The 20,509-nt window shown below is 46.5% G+C and overlaps 1 protein-coding gene and 1 pseudogene across 1 annotated transcript; both read right to left on the bottom strand.

The window, feature by feature from the left end:
* LOC117518874 overlaps positions 1–20,509 on the bottom strand; it is a 121,939-nt pseudogene that overhangs the window by 25,590 nt on the left and 75,840 nt on the right.
* On the bottom strand, positions 3,800–7,015 carry LOC117518865 (leucine-rich repeat extensin-like protein 3). Its single transcript, XM_034180109.1, has 3 exons — positions 6,999–7,015; positions 4,043–4,647; positions 3,800–3,960 (listed from the first exon to the last, which is right to left on the bottom strand). Exons 1-3 carry the CDS (start codon positions 7,013–7,015, stop codon positions 3,800–3,802), a joined length of 783 nt encoding a protein of 260 aa, XP_034036000.1.

Below are 20,509 nucleotides of genomic sequence, written 5' to 3'. Positions count from 1 at the left end.
GCACAGAGATGAGTCCCACTGTCCGAGGCCATAAGAGATCATTTGTAACCTTCACCAATGCTGTTTCTGTACTATGATGAATTCTAAAAACCTGACTGAAACTCTTCAAATAGACCATTCCTCTGCAGATGATCAGTTAGCTGTTTTACAACTACCCTTTCAAGAATTTTGAGAGAAAAGGAAGGTTGGAGATTGGCCTATAATTAGCTAAGATAGCTGGGTCAAGTGATGGCTTTTTAAGTAATGGTTTAATTACTGCCACCTTAAAAGCCTGTGGTACATAGCCAACTAACAAAGATAGATTGATCAAATTTAAGATCGAAGCATTAAATAATGGTAGGGCTTCCTTGAGCAGCCTGGTAGGAATGGGGTCTAATAAACATGTTGATGGTTTGGATGAAGTAACTAATGAAAATAACTCAGACAGAACAATCGGAGAGAAACAGTCTAACCAAATACCGGCATCACTGAAAGCAGCCAAAGATAACGATACGTCTTTGGGATGGTTATGAGTAATTTTTTCTCTAATAGTTAAAATTTTGTTAGCAAAGAAAGTCATGAAGTCATTACTAGTTAAAGTTAATGGAATACTCAGCTCAATAGAGCTCTGACTCTTTGTCAGCCTGGCTACAGTGCTGAAAAGAAACCTGGGTTGTTCTTATTTTCTTCAATTAGTGATGAGTAGAAGATGTCCTAGCTTTATGGAGGGCTTTTTATAGAGCAACAGACTCTTTTTCCAGGCTAAGTGAAGATCTTCTAAATTAGTGAGACGCCATTTCCTCTCCAACTTACGGGTTATCTGCTTTAAGCTACGAGTTTGTGAGTTATACCACGAAGTCAGACACTTCTGATTTAAAGCTCTCTTTTTCAGAGGAGCTACAGCATCCAAAGTTGTCTTCAATGAGGATGTAAAACTATTGACGAGATACTCTATCTCCCTTACAGAGGTTAGGTAGCTACTCTGCACTGTGTTGGTATATGGCATTAGAGAACATAAAGAAGGAATCATATCCTTAAACCTAGTTACAGCGCTTTCTGAAAGACTTCTAGTGTAATGAAACTTATTCCCCACTGCTGGGTAGTCCATCAGAGTAAATGTAAATGTTATTAAGAAATGATCAGACAGAAGGGAGTTTTCAGGGAATACTGTTAAGTCTTCTATTTCCATACCATAAGTCAGAACAAGATCTAAGATATGATTAAAGTGGTGGGTGGACTCATTTACTTTTTGAGCAAAGCCAATAGAGTCTAATAATAGATTAAATGCAGTGTTGAGGCTGTCATTCTCAGCATCTGTGTGGATGTTAAAATCGCCCACTATAATTATCTTATCTGAGCTAAGCACTAAGTCAGACAAAAGGTCTGAAAATTCACAGAGAAACTCACAGTAACGACCAGGTGGACGATAGATAATAACAAATAAAACTGGTTTTGGGACTTCCAATTTGGATGGACAAGACTAGAGACAAGCTTTCAAATGAATTAAAGCTCTGTCTGGGTTTTGATTAATTAATAAGCTGGGATGGAAGATTGCTACTAATCCTCCGCCCCGGCCCGTGCTACGAGCATTCTGACAGTTAGTGTGACTCGGGGGTGTTGACTCATTTAAACTAACATATTCATCCTGCTGTAACCAGGTTTCTGTTAGGCAGAATAAATCAATATGTTGATCAATTATTATATCATTTACCAACAGGGACTGTTGTAAGAAGACAAAGTGTTGATTCAGACCCAGTTTTGTTGCTGACTGCTTGAGGGTTTCTTTCAAAATCTTCACGTCCTTTCTTCATGAGTCCTTCCACCTCGAGAAGATTCCCAGTTCCAGAAGCGCTGAAGCGTCCTCACAGTGTAATACTCCCACCGTCGTGTCTCACTGTGGGGACGATGATCTTTGGGCTTCTTTCTCCAAACAAAAACAATGTCTCTGTGTCCAAAGAGCTCGAGTTTGGTCTCATCTGACCAAAGGACATGCTTCCAGTCTGCATAATGTTTCTGCAGGGTGTCCTCAGCAGACTTCAGTCTGGCTTGAAGGTTTCTCTTGGTCTGCAGTGTCACGGTCCATTCCTGTCCAAGACTCTAGTGATGTCTTCTTTGAGACTACAGTTCCTGTCTGGGCTACGTCCTTCACTTGGCAGGTGTTCTGGGGTCTTCAGACACAACGTCACTCACGAGTTTTTGAGTCGTTGTCTCGTCCCTCTGCCCGTCTGTGTGACTCTCTTTGAATGTCTTGATGATTCTTCTCGCTCTAGTTCTTGACTCTTGGACACACTGTGGTAACTCCGCCTCCTGCTTTGTGACATCAACAATTCTTTTCCTCAAGTCTAAACTGATTCTCCCAATGTTTTTCTCAGTGGCAGCTCAAATCGCGACTGAAGTTTGTATTTTCTCTGTAAAACCCTCACTTTGATTTTACGAACATAAAGCTCATCGCTGCGCTTCAACAAAAAGTTCCGCACATTTTGACCCTGGTAGCTTTTGTTTTTTGTGAGATAATTTTCTTTCTGTCTAAGTAAATCCCTTTCCGCTGCTGCCTTGTTTTGCACTCGGGGTCGCCACAGCAAATCCGGTGTAAAACTTCTGCATGTTGACATTTTACGCTGGATGCCCTTCCTGATGCAACTCCACATCACATGGTGAGATGTGGCGGGGTTTGAAACCAAGTGCACTAACCACTTGACCCCCACCCCTGCCTCATTTTCTTTCTGTGTGCAAAGTAAAATAATGTAAACATCCAAAATAAGACTAATATGCTGAGAAATGCTGTGCTGAAAAGTCGTGGTCAAAAAGCACTCGGGAAAATTTAGGGGACGGTTTGGAGACAAAGTCAGAGAGGCGAGATTGAGATGGTTTGGACATGTGCAGAGGAGGGACCCAGGGTATATAGGGAGAAGGATGCTGAGGATGGAGCCACCAGGCAGGAGGAGAAGAGGGAGACCAAAGAGGAGGTTCATGGATGTGCTGAGAGAGGACATGCAGGTGGTTGGTGTGACAGAGGAAGATACAGAGGACAGGGTGAGATGGAAACGATTGATCTGCTGGGCGCCCCCTAACGGGAACAGCCGAAAGACAAAGAATAAGTTAAATTTCATACGAGGGCTAATACATTTGTACTCATCTGTATATAGCTTTCATATAGATATAGATCAGTAAGTACTCGATCGTCCCTGAGGTCCGCTGGTCCCGGTGCTCATCTCCGGATTATGTGACCTGGATGAAAGTTTATGACTCGGTCTGGAAGTGACACCAGGCCATTGCAGGTCACGTCCCCAGCTGTGTCCGTGGATAAGACACCCACCTCCTTATCCAAGGAGTGACTGGGAATTGAACCCAGCTCTACACTGAAGACCCAACAGAAACATCTCAGCAGATAAACACCACTGAGCTTCATTTGCACATACGTGAGGATTACGCTGCGTTCAAACACGATGTGTTCGTGTGACAACATGTCAGAGCAGAGCAGCAGCTGGGAGTTATGACGGCCAGAGGAGCTGAACTGATACGGAGGCATTTATTTAAATCAGCATGTCCCGGAGCAGCCCCATATCCATCACCTCCTCCTCCTCCTCCTCCTCCTCTAAAGTCGCTGTTAAAAACTCGTAATTCAGGATCCACAAACCTAAATCTGCCTCGCTGCTCCACTTTTTTTCTTGTCGCCTCCCATCTGCACCTCCCATCCTTCTTTCATCCTCTGGCCTCCTATGCACTTCCTCCTCTCTCTCCTCCTTAATCATCCCTCCCTATCAGAACATTTTTTCTCTTTCCTCCCTCTTCTTCTCGCTCCTCCTTCCTCTTAACAGCCTTACAAATCAGCTTTTGTCTCTCGCCACTTTTCTCCCCCTCGTGCCATCATCACGCTCCTCTTTCTGCAGGCGTTTGGACTCCCCTGCTGGCTTGTATGCTCCTCCTCCTCCATCATCATAAAGGCGGGGTTGTGGGTGTCGCCCTCGTGCTGGCCGGCAGCTTTTTGACAGGCAGCATTAGATCAGAAAGTGCAAAGGCAGCACAAAAAACCAAAACGTAATAAAAAGAATGTTATACAGACACAAAGGAGGAGGAGTGCTAGGAGGAGGAGGAGGAGGAGTGCAAGGAGGAGTAGGAGTAGGAGTGCTAGTAGGAGTAGGAGTGCTAGTAGGAGTACTAGGAGGAGGAGGAGTAGGAGTGCTAGTAGGAGGAGGAGGAGTACTAGGAGGAGGAGGAGTAGGAGTGCTAGTAGGAGGAGGAGTAGGAGTACTAGTAGGAGGAGGAGGAGTAGGAGTGCTAGTAGGAGGAGGAGTAGGAGTACTAGGAGGAGGAGGAGGAGTAGGAGTGCTAGTAGGAGGAGGAGTAGGAGTACTAGGAGGAGGAGGAGTAGCAGTAGGAGTGCTAGGAGGAGGAGGAGTAGGAGAAGGAGGAGTATTAGGAGGAGGAGGAGTAAGAGTAGGAGTAGGAGTGCTAGTAGGAGGAGGAGTAGGAGGAGGAGTAGGAGTACTAGGAGGAGGAGGAGTAGGAGTGCTAGTAGGAGGAGGAGTAGGAGTACTAGGAGGAGGAGGAGTAGCAGTAGGAGTGCTACGAGGAGGAGGAGTAGGAGGAGGCGGAGGAGTATTAGGAGGAGGAGGAGTAAGAGTAGGAGTGCTAGTAGGAGGAGGAGTAGGAGGAGGAGTAGGAGTACTAGGAGGAGCAGGAGGTGGTTACGCATTCCGAAAGCGCCCTCGCATCTGGAGATGGATCTCCATGGAAAACACTAAAATAAGCATAAGTTTTATTTCCACTTAATTTTCTAATGGTTTATTCAGAAACACAAGAAGCAGCTCGCTGGAAGAAGATCAGTTTAATATTGAGCTTTTAATTGTCAAAATATGACTGTTATTAAGCACCACTGGTTTCTCTGTTTGAGGGATTTTTCCTCCAAATTCTCACCAGGTTCCTGCTGAGCCTGATCCAAACACCCAGACCTGACCTCTGACCTCAGGTACCTACACAGTAAGTACAAACTCTTCATCATGTACTCTGAATGAGTCAGTGTGATCACATGAACAAAACGTGACAGTGTGACGTGATCATGTGCCGATACAGATAAAGAGACAGGAAACCATGACGCCATGAACACATGAAAATATGAACCCATGAAACCCTGAAACCATGACAGAGAGGAGGAGAACAGGAGCCTAGTGAAGGACTTTGCTGCCTGGTGCCACACAAACCATCTACAGCTCAACACCTCGAAGACAAAGGAGCTGGTCATCGACTTTGGGAAGGCCAGACCAAGTCTGCGACCAGTTCTGATCCAGGGAGCTGAGGTGGAGGCTGTGGATTCCTACAAGTACCTCGGGCTGTGGCTGGACAGCAAACTGGACTGGACAACTCACACCAACCAACAGCAGGTTGGACTTCCTGAGGAGGCTGCTGTCATCTACCATCCATCCATCCATCCATCCATCCATTTTCTTCCGCTCTATCCGGAGTCGGGTCGCGGGGGCAGCAGCTCAAGCAAAGCCGCCAGACCTCCCGATCCACACACACCTCCCCCAGCTCCTCCGGGGGAACCCCAAGGCGTTCCCAAGCCAGCAGAGAGATGTAGTCCCTCCAGCGTGTCCTGGGTCTTCCCCGGGGCCTCCTCCCAATGGGACGTGCCCGGAAAACCTCTCCAGCGAGGCGTCCAGGGGGCATCTGGAAAAGATGCCCGAGCCACCTCAACTGACTCCTTTTGATGTGGAGGATCAGCGGCTCAACTCCTAGCTCCTCCCGAGTGACCAAGCTCCTCACCCTATCTAAAAGGGAGCGCCCAGCCACCCTGCGGAGGAAACTCATCTCGGCCGCTTGTACTCGCAATCTCGTTCTTTCGGTCATGAGCCAAATCTCATGACCATAGGTGAGGATCGAACGTAGATCGATCAGTAAATCGAGAGCTTTGCCCCCCTACTCAGCTCTCTCAGCTCTCAAGGACACTCCACCAACCTGAAGAGGGCAAAGCACCTTTTTCCGGTTGAGAACCATGGCCTCGGATTTGGAGGTGCTGATTTTCATCCCGGACACTTCACACTCGGCTGCAAACTGCCCCAGTGCACGCTGAAGGTCAAACAGCAGAGACGAGATTCTGTGGTTCCCAAACCAGACCACCTCTACACCCTGGCTGCGCCTAGAAATTCAGTTCATAAAAACAATGAACAGAACCGGAGACAAAGGGCAGCCCTGGCAGAGGCCAACGTGCACTGGAAACAGGTTTGACTTACTACCGGCAATGCGAACCAAGCTCCTGCTGCGGTCGTACAGGGACCAGATAGCCCTTAGCAAAGGACCCCGGACCCCGTACTCCCGGAGCACCCCCCACAGGGTGCCCTGAGGGACATGGTCGAACGCCTTCTCCTGATCCACAAAACACATGTGGACTGGTTGGGCGAACTCCCATGAACCCTCGAGCACCCGATGGAGCGTGTAGAGCTGGTCCAGTGTGCCGCGACCAGGACGAAAACCACACTGCTCCTCCTGAATCTGAGGTTCAACCATCGGTCGAATTCTTCTCTCCAGTACTCTGGAACAGACCTTACCGGGGAGGCTGAGGAGTGTGATCCCCCTATAGTTGGAACACACCCTCCGGTCCCCCTTCTTAAACAGAGGGATCACCACCCCAGTCTGCCAATCCAGAGGCACTGTCCCCGATCGCCACGCGATTTTGCAGAGGCGTGTCAGCCAAGACAGTCCCACAACATCCAGAGACTTAAGGTACTCAGGACGGATTTCATCCACCCTAGGAGCCTTGACACCGAGGAGCTTTCTGACAACCTCGGTGACTTCGGCCTGGGTAATGGATGAGTCCGCCTCTGAGTCCCCAGTCTCTGCTTCCTCTTCGGAAGACGTGACGATGGGATTGAGGAGATCCTCGAAGCATTCCTTCCACCGCCCGACAACATCCCCAGTCAGGGTCAACAGCTCCCCACCCGCACCGTAAACAGTGCTGGTGGAGAGCTGCTTCGGCCTCCTGAGGAGACGGACCGGTTTGCCAGAATCTCTTCGAGACCAACCAATGGTCCTCCTCCATGGCCTCACCCGAACTCCTCCCAGACCCGAATTTTTGTCTCTGCGACCGCACGGGCTGCGGCACGCTTGGCCGGCCAGTACCTGTCAGCTGCCTCCGGGGTCCCACCTACCAACAAAGATAAGTAGGACTCCTTCTTCAGCTTGATGGTATCCCTTACTTCCGGCGTCCACCACCAGGTTCGGGGATTGCCGCCGCGACAGACACCAGAGACCTTGCGACCACAGCTACAAGCGGCCGCATCGACAATGGAGGTGGAGAACATGGTCCACTCGGACTCCATGTCTCCAACCTCCCCCAGGATCTGGGAGAAGCTCTCCCGGAGGTGGGAGTTGAAGACCGCGCTGACAGAGGGTTCCGCAAGTCATTCGCAGCAGACCCTCACGATATGTTTGGGCCTGCCAGGTCTGACCAGCTTCCTCCCCTCCCAGCGGATCCAACTCACCACCAGGTGGTGATCTGTCGACAGCTCTGCCCCTCTCTTCACCCGAGTGTCCGAGACACGTGGCCGAAGGTCAGATGATACGACTACAAAGTCGATCATCGACCTCCGGCTCAGGGTGTCCTGGTGCCACGTGCACTTATGGACACCCTTGTGCTCGAACATGGTGTTCGTGATGGACAAACTGTGACTAGCACAGAAGTCCAACAACTAAATACCACTCGGGTTCAGATCGGGAAGGCCGTGCTTCCCGATCACCCCCCTCCAGGTCTCACTGTCGCCACCCACGTGGGCATTGAAATCCCCCAGGAGAACAATGGAGTCCCCAGGCCGAGACAACTGTGAGAGACCTGTCCCCGACCCGAAGGCGTAGGGACGAGACCCTCTCGTTCACTGGAGTGAACTCCAACACATGGTGACTGAGCTGGGGAGGAATAAGCAATGCGACCCCAGCTCTCCACCTCTCACCGTGGGCAACGCCAGAAAAATTAAGCGTCCAGCCCCTCTCCAGGAGTTGGGTACCAGAGCCCAAGCTGTGCGTGGAGGTGAGCCCGACTATCTCTAGTCGGTATCTCTCAACCTCCCGCACAAGCTCAGGCTCCTACCCCCCCGGTGAGGTGACATTCCACGCCCCAACAGCCAGGGGCTGTGAGCACGGACCGGGCCGCCGGGCCACCCGCCTTCGACCGCCACCCAATACTCTCTGCACCCGACCCCCATGGCCCCCTCTGCAGGTGGTGAACCCCCAGGAGGGCGGGCTCTCACTCTTTCAGGCCCCATGGGCTAAGGCGCGAGCCCCAACCCCAGGCCTGGCTCCAGAATGGGGCCCCCGCTCTGCCATACCGGGCGACGTCACGGTCCTTGATTTTTTACTGGTCATGGAGGACCAGTGTCGTCTACCATCTGCAGGAAAGTCCTGTGGATGTTCTACCAGTCAGTAGTCAACAGCGTCCTCTTTTACACCGTGGTGTGCTGGGGGGGGAGCACATCCAAGAAGGATACATCCAGGCTGGACATTATGGACGATGCCAGTCAGTCTCTCCACACCGTCATCAGCAACCAGAGGAGCCTCTTCAGAGAAGACAGCCTTGACGTCTTTCACAGGCATCTCTCCCAGTCACTGGTTCAGATATGTTGATGACACATGGGTCAAAATCAAGCAACAGCAAGTTGAGGACTTTACAGAACACATAAACTTGGTGGACACCAATATCAAGTTCACACGTGAGGATGTCAGAAACAACCATTTAGCCTTCCTGGACTGTGATGTTACGATTGGAGAGAACAGGCAGCTCCAGAAAGGGGTTTACAGAAAACCAACTCACACTGACCAATATCTGCTCTTCGGCTCAAACCACCCCCTTGAACACAAGCTCGGGGTGATCAGGACGCTTCAACACAGAGCCCTACGGATGCCCACAACTGCAGAGGGAAGGGCTAAAGAACAACAACGTGTCAGGAAAGCCCTCACAGTATGTGGGTACCCACGATGGTCCCTGGACAAAGTGCAGAAGTCCCAGAGAACAAAGAGACCAGATAGAGAGGAGACGGAGACAAGAAGAAGAGGAGTGTCTCTCCCTTATTTAGCAGGAGTAGGGGAAAAACTACAGAGGATCTTCGGACAGCACAAAATCCCAGTTTACTTTAAACCGGTTAACACCTTGAGACAGAAATTAGTTCACCCTAAGGACATGATCCCTAGTTACAAACAGAGCAACGTAGTGTATTCTATCAGATGTCAGGAAAACTGTAACGAACACTACATAGATGAAACGAAGCAACCTTTACACAAAAGCCTATACCAGCACCACAGAGAGGGCGCCAGTGGACCTCAGTCTGCGGTTCACCTCCACCTTAAAGACACTAACCACACGTTTGAGGACAAGGAAGTTAAAATATTAGCCAGAGAGAAGAAATGGTTTGAGAGAGGGGTCAAGTAGGCATTCTTTGTGAAACGTTTGAAACCCAGCCTTAACCGGGGAGGGGGTCTGAGACACACTTTATCCCCTGTTTACAATGGGGTACTCAGGTCAAAGGAGTTTCAGTCTTTTGTTCATGGTAATGAGTCATTCACGTCATCAAGGGAGCCATCAGAAAGGCATCCATCCCATCATTAGAGGGACAGCTGTCCTGCCATTAGGTGTGCTAACTACAGCACAATAGTTGCTAATTAGAGCTATTGTTTAGTCACTAGCCTATAGCAGTCTGCCTCTCAGTAGGAGGGGTCTGGGTAGGTTTAAAACTCCAGCTTTTGTTGGCTTCTGTTCAGACTTCCAGAGCAAGAATTTTAGCTGAGGAAGCTTCTGCAATTTGAAGCGAAACATCCTCGCGTCAAGCAATCCAGTCCAGTCGAAGATTCAAGCTTCTCTACAACACAGATTAAGGATAATTACAACCGGATTAAAGACGGTCCACAGCAGCGCAGGGCGCGCCACGCTCCGAGCGGCCATCGACAGGCTGAAACGACCAGATCATTTCCAAAGTGAAGGCTATGTTGATCCGGGACGTCGTCTGACCACCAGAGAAACTGTGGAAGAGTTGGACATCAACAATTTTGCGGCACATTCCACTGTTACAGGAGATTTTGTAATGAAAGACTTGCAGAGGAATTTGCGCGTTGGGACGGAGCCGCTCATGGCGCACAACAAAAAGCACGTCTGTGTCAGGACAAGCTGTGACATGTCCAGCTGTTACACAATTTCTCGAATACTCACTCGACTGAAAAGCCACTGAAAGCCATCTGAATCTTCCGAATGGTTTCCACCTGGCTGTCTCTCATAGTTTCTGGAAATTTTTTTTTTTTTTTGCCAGCTTGCACTCGGCCGAGACGGACGCATTTTCTCTTCTCTCCCTCCCTCCTTATCTTTCCTGCTTCTGTGGCGTGTTGTCTGTGAGGCTCCAGTTTTTGCTCTTCTGAAAAGCGACAAAAATGTATTTGTTAAAGTGGTCTCTGAACTCAATTGACACTATTTTTTCTACAAGACATTCGAGGGCGGAGGACCCGACCTGTCCTGCCGGGACGCATGTGATGGGCTACGTGATGGACTCGTGGAGGAGATGGCAGGTCATGTGCCTTTACACGCTGTCTGTGGAGGACGTCGAAGATGTGTATCTATTTGGCTTGGGAGTGACCGACTTTCTGCTGTGTGGCGCGGGCATAGCGCTGGTTTACTGGAAAATTAAAAAAGTGGAGGCTGTTTTGATTGGGCCGTCCAGATTGCCCTACTTGATTGATTCAATTGGAAGGACAGACTGCTCAGTCGGCGGGTGTTAACCGCACGTTGGAAACCATCTCAGGGAGGATTGCAGCGCTGGAAAACCGCCTTAACCGTCAGTAAATGACCACATCCTTTCTACATTCAGATGCATTGAGAGCCACTTTGTTCTCAGAACTGTGAAATCTTTCAGGCGTCTGCTAATCAGACATTCATTTGGCTTCCCCAAGACAGCTGCACTTCAAGGCCGCTGCGATAAAAAACCTCCAAGAAGATTAAACACTCAAGCCTCGCTTCCCCGGTCTCCCCCTCCCTCAGCTTCTCCAGCTCTGACGTTGACTGTGAACAGTGACTGCTCAGAGCTGAAACCCCCCTCCCTTCCAGGATTCAGTCATGGCCGTTGTTTAGCGCCAAAAAGGGCTGCTACCGGAGTGTTCTGATAAACTGGACTTTCAAATCTTGGCTGTCGTCCTGTGTTCTTGTTTGTCTGTGTGTTTACTGTTCTCTGTGCTAAGAGTTTTTTCCTCATTGTTGTGGCTTCTCGAAGGCAGCAACCTTGAGGGTTTTTTTTCACTTCCTTACCTTGTGTGTGCTTTTTTATATGTTTATGTACCGGGCCGGCCTATGTGTGTTGTGTGTGTCGTTTGTTATGGGTCGGTCTTGGTTTGCTCAGCCCGACACGGCCGATCCACAGACAAACCAACATGACCGCACGTCAGAACGTAAAAACACGCAAACGAACACGACCTCATGTCAGAAAGTAAAAACACGCAAACCAACACCACACGTCAGAACATAAAAACACGCAAACCAACACAACCGCACTTCAGAAAGTAAAAAAACGGCCGACCCACAGACAAACCAACACGACCGCACGTCAGAACGTAAAAACACGCAAACGAACATGACCTCACGTCAGAATGTAAAAACACGGCCAATCCACAGACAAACCAACATGGCCACACGTCAGAACGTAAAAACACGCAAACCAACACGACCGCACATCAGAACGTAAAAACATGCAAACCAACACGACCGCACGTCAGAACGTAAAAACACGCAAACAAACATGACCTCACGTCAGAACGTAAAAACACGCAAACAAACATGACCTCACGTCAGAACGTAAAAACACGGCCAACCCACAGACAAACCAACACGACCGCACGTCAGAATGTAAAAACATGGCCAATCCACACGCAAACCAACACGACCGCACGTCAGAACATAAAAACACGCAAACCAACACGACCGCACGTCAGAACGTAAAAACATGCAAACCAACACGACCGCACGTCAGAACGTAAAAACACGGCCAACCCACAGGCAAACCAACACGACAAACCAACACGGCCGCACGTCAGAACATAAAAACACGGCCAACCCACAGACAAACCAACACTACCGCACGTCAGAACGTAAAAACACGGCCGACCCACACGCAACCAACACAGCCGCACGTCAGAATGTAAAAACACGGCCAACCCCCAGACAAACCAACACGACCTCACGTCAGAACGTAAAAACACGGCCAACCCCCAGACAAACCAACATGACCGCACTTCAGAACGTAAAAACACGGCCAACCCCCAGACAAACCAACAGGAACGCACTTCAGAACGTAAAAACACACAAACCAATAAGACCGCACGTCAGAACGTAAAAACACAGCCGACCCAGACGCAAACCAACCGACCGCACGTCAGAACGTAAAAACACGGCCAACCCCCAGACAAACCAACATGACCGCACTTCAGAACGTAAAAACACGGCCAACCCCCAGACAAACCAACACGACCTCACGTCAGAACGTAAAAACACGGCCAACCCCCAGACAAACCAACACGACCTCACGTCAGAATGTAAAAACACGGCCAACCCCCAGACAAACCAACAGGAACGCACTTCAGAACGTAAAAACACACAAACCAACAAGACCGCATGTCAGAACGTAAAAACACGGCTGACCCACAGGCAAACCAACACGACCGCACGTCAGAACGTAAAAACACGGCCAACCCACAGGCAAACCAACACGACCGCACGTCAGAACGAAAAAACACGGCCGACCCCCAGACAAACCAACACGACCGCACGTCAGAACGTAAAAACACGCCCGACCCCCAGACAAACCAACACGACTGCACGTCAGAACGTAAAAACACAGCCGACCCACAGGCAAACCAACATGACCGCACGTCAGAACGTAAAAACACGGCCAACCCACAGGCAAACCAACACGACCGCACGTCAGAACGAAAAAACACGGCCGACCCCCAGACAAACCAACACGACTGCACGTCAGAACGTAAAAACACGGCCGACCCCCAGACAAACCAACAAGACCGCATGTCAGAACGTAAAAACACGGCCGAACCACAGACAAACCAACACGACCGCACGTCAGAACGAAAAAACACAGCCGACCCCCAGACAAACCAACACGACTGCACGTCAGAACGTAAAAACACAGCCGACCCCCAGACAAATCAACACGACCGCACGTCAGAACGTAAAAACACGGCCAAACCACAGACAAACCAACACGACCGCACGTCAGAACGTACAAACACGGCTGACCCACACGCAAACCCACACGGCCGCACGTCAGAACATAAAAACATGGACGACCCACAAACAAACCAACACAACCGCACGTCAGAATGTAAAAACACGGCAGAACCATTTTTTTTTGGACCAGGCTGTAAACATGTTTATTTATACTGTAACAATGGACATTTTAACACGGACTCCTATGGGCATGTTTGCCCCCCCCCCCATAAACTGTGCAGTTAGTCTCAATAAATCACCTACAAAATGGTCTCCATTTAGTGCTCGTTAACTGGGATTTTAGTAAATCAGGACCGGAGACTCGACTGGAGGCGGTTAAAAACAGATGGTAAGAGGTGTGTTATTTTGTCATCTGAAAAAACCGTCCCGCTGCGTTGCGCCTTCGTTTCAGCCTCGGTGTTGATCAAACTGAATTATTTATGCTGGTAATTCATTTTCTTTGTAATACCTGATTTTATTTCCATTGTTCATGAATATTTTACAGACAAGTCTGCACTCTGCTGTCAGTGAAGTCCACATTACACAGACTCCATGTGAATATGAGGAATCGGGTCGGAATATCGATTTGTCTTGGTGCATGGCGAAGTTTGATCTGAATCAGTCATCCTCTGTGGCGACAGAACTCACTTTTCCTCCACACAAACATTCCCTGGAGAGGAAACAAAACGCTTATGTGGCAGAAAAAAAGTTTACTGCTCTGCTTTATGACATGCCGTGAAACTAAAAGATTCCAATTCATCTTGTGGCATTAGGGAGAATTTTATTAAAAAACCTTCAAAATGTGCCTGTTTTGGACAAAATAGACTCAATAAAAGACGATAGTCCAACATTCAAGAATCTTCTGCAAAATGTGAAATTTGTGACAGAATAGTTATATATTAACCTGAGAAACATTCTGACAGTTCACTATGAGAACAGAATTATACAGAGATTTAGGGAAAATGTGCACTTTTCAGTCATTTAAATTGAAATAATTTAAAGGATTATTATTCAGACTGACAAACAATATCAGCTGAAGTAATGAAGGTGGAGAAAGGTAGCAGGAGTGATCTGTGACAGGAACATCAGCAAGAGTGAAGGAGAAATTCTACAAGACAGTAGTGAGACCAGCTATGTTGGACAGCTTAGAGACGGTGGCACCAACAAAAAGACAAGAGGCGGAGCTGAAGATGTTGAGATTCTCTTTGGGTGTGACAGGATTAAGAATGAACATAGAGGGAAAGGACAGGTGGGACAGTTGGAGACAAAGTCAGAGAGGTGAGACTGAGATGGTTTAAACATGTACAGAGGAGAGACCCAGGGTATATAGGGAGAAGGATGCTGAGGATCAATCAATCAATCAATCAATTTTTTTTTATATAGCGCCAAATCACAACAAACAGTTGCCCCAAGGCGCTTTATATTGTAAGGCAAGGCCATACAATAATTATGTAAAACCCCAACGGTCAAAACGACCCCCTGTGAGCAAGCACTTGGCTACAGTGGGAAGGAAAAACTCCCTTTTAACAGGAAGAAACCTCCAGCAGAACCAGGCTCAGGGAGGGGCAGTCTTCTGCTGGGACTGGTTGGGGCTGAGGGAGAGAACCAGGAAAAAGACATGCTGTGGAGGGGAGCAGAGATCGATCACTAATGATTAAATGCAGAGTGGTGCATACAGAGCAAAAAGAAAAAGAAACAGTGCATCATGGGAACCCCCCAGCAGTCTACGTCTATAGCAGCATAACTAAGGGATGGTTCAGGGTCACCTGATCCAGCCCTAACTATAAGCTTTAGCAAAAAGGAAAGTTTTAAGCCTAATCTTAAAAGTAGAGAGGGTGTCTGTCTCCCTGATCTGAATTGGGAGCTGGTTCCACAGGAGAGGAGCCTGAAAGCTGAAGGCTCTGCCTCCCATTCTACTCTTACAAACCCTAGGAACTACAAGTAAGCCTGCAGTCTGAGAGCGAAGCGCTCTATTGGGGTAATATGGTACTACGAGGTCCCTAAGATAAGATGGGACCTGATTATTCAAAACCTTATAAGTAAGAAGAAGAATTTTAAATTCTATTCTAGAATTAACAGGAAGCCAATGAAGAGAGGCCAATATGGGTGAGATATGCTCTCTCCTTCTAGTCCCCGTCAGTACTCTAGCTGCAGCATTTTGAATTAACTGAAGGCTTTTTAGGGAACTTTTAGGACAACCTGATAATAATGAATTACAATAGTCCAGCCTAGAGGAAATAAATGCATGAATTAGTTTTTCAGCATCACTCTGAGACAAGACCTTTCTGATTTTAGAGATATTGCGTAAATGCAAAAAAGCAGTCCTACATATTTGTTTAATATGCACTTTGAATGACATATCCTGATCAAAAATGACTCCAAGATTTCTCACAGTATTACTAGAGGTCAGGGTAATGCCATCCAGAGTAAGGATCTGGTTAGACACCATGTTTCTAAGATTTGTGGGGCCAAGTACAATAACTTCAGTTTTATCTGAGTTTAAAAGCAGGAAATTAGAGGTCATCCATGTCTTTATGTCTGTAAGACAATCCTGCAGTTTAGCTAATTGGTGTGTGTCCTCTGGCTTCATGGATAGATAAAGCTGGGTATCATCTGCGTAACAATGAAAATTTAAGCAATACCGTCTAATAATACTGCCTAAGGGAAGCATGTATAAAGTGAATAAAATTGGTCCTAGCACAGAACCTTGTGGAACTCCATAATTAACTTTAGTCTGTGAAGAAGATTCCCCATTTACATGAACAAATTGTAATCTATTAGACAAATATGATTCAAACCACCGCAGCGCAGTGCCTTTAATACCTATGGCATGCTCTAATCTCTGTAATAAAATTTTATGGTCAACAGTATCAAAAGCAGCACTGAGATCTAACAGAACAAGCACAGAGATGAGTCCACTGTCCGAGGCCATAAGAAGATCATTTGTAACCTTCACTAATGCTGTTTCTGTACTATGATGAATTCTAAAACCTGACTGAAACTCTTCAAATAGACCATTCCTCTGCAGATGATCAGTTAGCTGTTTTACAACTACCCTTTCAAGAATTTTTGAGAGAAAAGGAAGGTTGGAGATTGGCCTATAATTAGCTAAGATAGCTGGGTCAAGTGATGGCTTTTTAAGTAATGGTTTAATTACTGCCACCTTAAAAGCCTGTGGTACATAGCCAACTAACAAAGATAGATTGATCATATTTAAGATCGAAGCATTAAATAATGGTAGGGCTTCCTTGAGCAGCCTGGTAGGAATGGGGTCTAATAAACATGTTGATGGTTTGGATGAAGTAACTAATGAGAATAACTCAGACAGAACAATCGGAGAGAAAGAGTCTAACCAAATACCGGCATCACTGAAAGCAGCCAAAGATAACGATACGTCTTTGGGATGGTTATGAGTAATTTTTTCTCTAATAGTTAAAATTTTGTTAGCAAAGAAAGTCATGAAGTCATTACTAGTTAAAGTTAATGGAATACTCAGCTCAATAGAGCTCTGACTCTTTGTCAGCCTGGCTACAGTGCTGAAAAGAAACCTGGGGTTGTTCTTATTTTCTTCAATTAGTGATGAGTAGAAAGATGTCCTAGCTTTACGAAGGGCTTTTTTATAGAGCAACAGACTCTTTTTCCAGGCTAAGTGAAGATCTTCTAAATTAGTGAGACGCCATTTCCTCTCCAACTTACGGGTTATCTGCTTTAAGCTACGAGTTTGTGAGTTATACCACGGAGTCAGACACTTCTGATTTAAAGCTCTCTTTTTCAGAGGAGCTACAGCATCCAAAGTTGTCTTCAATGAGGATGTAAAACTATTGACGAGATACTCTATCTCCCTTACAGAGTTTAGGTAGCTACTCTGCACTGTGTTGGTATATGGCATTAGAGAACATAAAGAAGGAATCATATCCTTAAACCTAGTTACAGCGCTTTCTGAAAGACTTCTAGTGTAATGAAACTTATTCCCCACTGCTGGGTAGTCCATCAGAGTAAATGTAAATGTTATTAAGAAATGATCAGACAGAAGGGAGTTATCAGGGAATACTGTTAAGTCTTCTATTTCCATACCATAAGTCAGAACAAGATCTAAGATATGATTAAAGTGGTGGGTGGACTCATTTACTTTTTGAGCAAAGCCAATAGAGTCTAATAATAGATTAAATGCAGTGTTGAGGCTGTCATTCTCAGCATCTGTGTGGATGTTAAAATCGCCCACTATAATTATCTTATCTGAGCTAAGCACTAAGTCAGACAAAAGGTCTGAAAATTCACAGAGAAACTCACAGTAACGACCAGGTGGACGATAGATAATACAAATAAAACTGGTTTTGGGACTTCCAATTTGGATGGACAAGACTAAGAGACAAGCTTTCAAATGAATTAAAGCTCTGTCTGGGTTTTGGATTAATTAATAAGCTGGAATGGAAGATTGCTGCTAATCCTCCACCCCGGCCCGTGCTACGAGCATTCTGACAGTTAGTGTGACTCGGGGGTGTTGACTCATTTAAACTAACATATTCATCCTGCTGTAACCAGGTTTCTGTTAGGCAGAATAAATCAATATGTTGATCAATTATTATATCATTTACCAACAGGGACTTAGAAGAGAGAGACCTAATGTTTAATAGACCACATTTAACTGTTTTAGTCTGTGGTGCAGTTGAAGGTGCTATATTATTTTTTCTTTTTGAATTTTTATGCTTAATAGATTTTTGCTGGTTATTGGTAGTCTGGGAGCAGGCACCGTCTCTACGGGGATGGGGTAATGAGGGGATGGCAGGGGGAGAGAAGCTGCAGAGAGGTGTGTAAGACTACAACTCTGCTTCCTGGTCCCAACCCTGGATAGTCACGGTTTGGAGGATTTAAGAAAATTGGCCAGATTTCTAGAAATGAGAGCTGCTCCATCCAAAGTGGGATGGCTGCCGTCTCTCCTAACAAGACCAGGTTTTCCCCAGAAGCTTTGCCAATTATCTATGAAGCCCACCTCATTTTTTGGACACCACTCAGACAGCCAGCAATTCAAGGAGAACATGCGGCTAAACATGTCACTCCCGGTCTGATTGGGGAGGGGCCCAGAGAAAACTACAGAGTCCGACATTGTTTTTGCAAAGTTACACACCGATTCAATGTTAATTTTAGTGACCTCCGATTGGCGTAACCGGGTGTCATTACTGCCGACGTGAATTACAATCTTACCAAATTTACGCTTAGCCTTAGCCAGCAGTTTCAAATTTCCTTCAATGTCGCCTGCTCTGGCCCCCGGAAGACAATTGACTATGGTTGCTGGTGTCGCTAACTTCACATTTCTCAAAACAGAGTCGCCAATAACCAGAGTTTGATCCTCGGCGGGTGTATCGTCGAGTGGGGAAAAACGGTTAAAGATGTGAACGGGTTGGCGGTGTACACGGGGCTTCTGTTTAGGGCTACGCTTCCTCCTCACAGTCACCCAGTCGGCCTGCTTTCCCGGCTGCTCGGGATCTGCCAGGGGGGAACTAACGGCGGCTAAGCTACCTTGGTCCGCACCGACTACAGGGGCCTTGCTAGCTGTAGAATTTTCCACGGTGCGGAGCCGAGTCTCCAATTCGCCCAGCCTGGCCTCCAAAGCTACGAATAAGCTACACTTATTACAAGTACCATTACTGCTAAAGGAGGCCGAGGAATAACTAAACATTTCACACCCAGAGCAGAAAAGTGCGGGAGAGACAGGAGAAGCCGCCATGCTAAATCGGCTAAGAGCTAGTAGCTACGCTAAGCTAGCGGATTCCTAAAAACACGCAAAGCGAATAATGTGTAAATAATTTAGAGGTGATTCAGCAGAAGGAGTGCTTTAGTTAAGGCACGTAAAGATTACACTGGGAAACAAATCGTAATCTAGATAACTAGATCAATCTAACTGCGCAGATCAAACAGCTAACAGATACAGAAAAACACCGCTGTGCTCCGGAACAAGAAGTGATACAATACCGCAGTGAGAGCCGACCACCAGTAGAGTCAAGTAAAAAAGTAAAAAAAAAAAAAAAATGGATGGAGCCACCAGGCAGGAGAAGAAGAGGGAGGACAAAGAGGAGGTTTATGGATGTGGGCTTTTTTTGTTGTTGTTGTTCTCTTAAAAAGGACAAAATTTATTATCTGTCAGATTCTGCCCTGGCCCAGGGTTTAGGTCTGGGTTTTTCCCCGTCCAGGTCTTCCCTGATGATTTTTATGTTTTATTTTTCACACGATTGTACTTCAGTCATTTAAATCTTAGCTTGGTTCTGGTTATTTATTTTCATTATATTTTGGTATTATCTGGTTTTGGTATCTCATTATCTGGTTATGTTCCTGTTGTCAGTGGTCCTGTTTTCTGTTTGGGTTTATCTTTTGTTATTTATTGCATTAATGGTTTTCTGGTTATAATTTATTTCCTGTTCAACCTTTAGTTTGATTTGCTATTTTATTATCATGGTTTTGATGCTACTTTAATACTTCAGCCATGTTCAGTTCTGCTTTAGTTTTTGTTAGCCTTTTTTATTTTATTGTCTGAGTTTGTTCCTGCATGTATCCTTGAGTCATGTTCAGTCGTGTTCTAGTTTTGGTTATGGAATATTATTGTTCTTGTTCTCTCGCTAGGTCTGTCACTCGGTTTCCTAGTTTATATTGGACACATGTCCTTTTGTTGGTCTTTGGGCACATTATACAACCCCTGGCAAAAATTATGGAATCACTGGCCTCGGAGGATGTTCATTCAGTTATTTAATTTTGTAGAAAAAAAGCAGATCACAGACATGACACAAAACTAAAGTCATTTCAAATGGCAACTTTCTAGCTTTAAGAAACACTATAAGAAATCAGGAAAAAAAAATTGTGGCAGTCAGTAACAGTTACTTTTTTAGACCAAGTAGAGGGAAAAAATATGGAATCACTCAATTCTGAGGAAAAAAAGTATGGAATCATGAAAAACAAAAGAACGCTCCAACACATCACTAGTATTTTGTTGCACCACCTCTGGCTTTTATAACAGCTTGCAGTCTCTGAGGCATGGACTTAATGAGTGACAAACAGTACTCTTCATCAATCTGGCTCCAACTTTCTCTGATTGCTGTTGCCAGATCAGTGTTGCAGGAGCCTTGTCATGGACCATTTTCTTCAACTTCCACCAAAGATTTTCAATTGGATTAAGATCCAGACTATTTGCAGGCCATGACATTGACCCTATGTGTCTTTCTGCAAGGAATGTTTTCGCAGTTTTTGCTCTATGGCAAGATGCATTATCATCTTGAAAAATGATTTCATCATCCCCAAACA

Source organism: Thalassophryne amazonica, chromosome 1 (genome assembly GCF_902500255.1).
Source record: "Thalassophryne amazonica chromosome 1, fThaAma1.1, whole genome shotgun sequence".
Classification (NCBI taxonomy): domain Eukaryota; kingdom Metazoa; phylum Chordata; class Actinopteri; order Batrachoidiformes; family Batrachoididae; genus Thalassophryne; species Thalassophryne amazonica.
The sequence above is the reverse complement of the archived record's forward strand: the minus strand, read 5'-3'. Positions and strand labels throughout refer to the sequence as shown.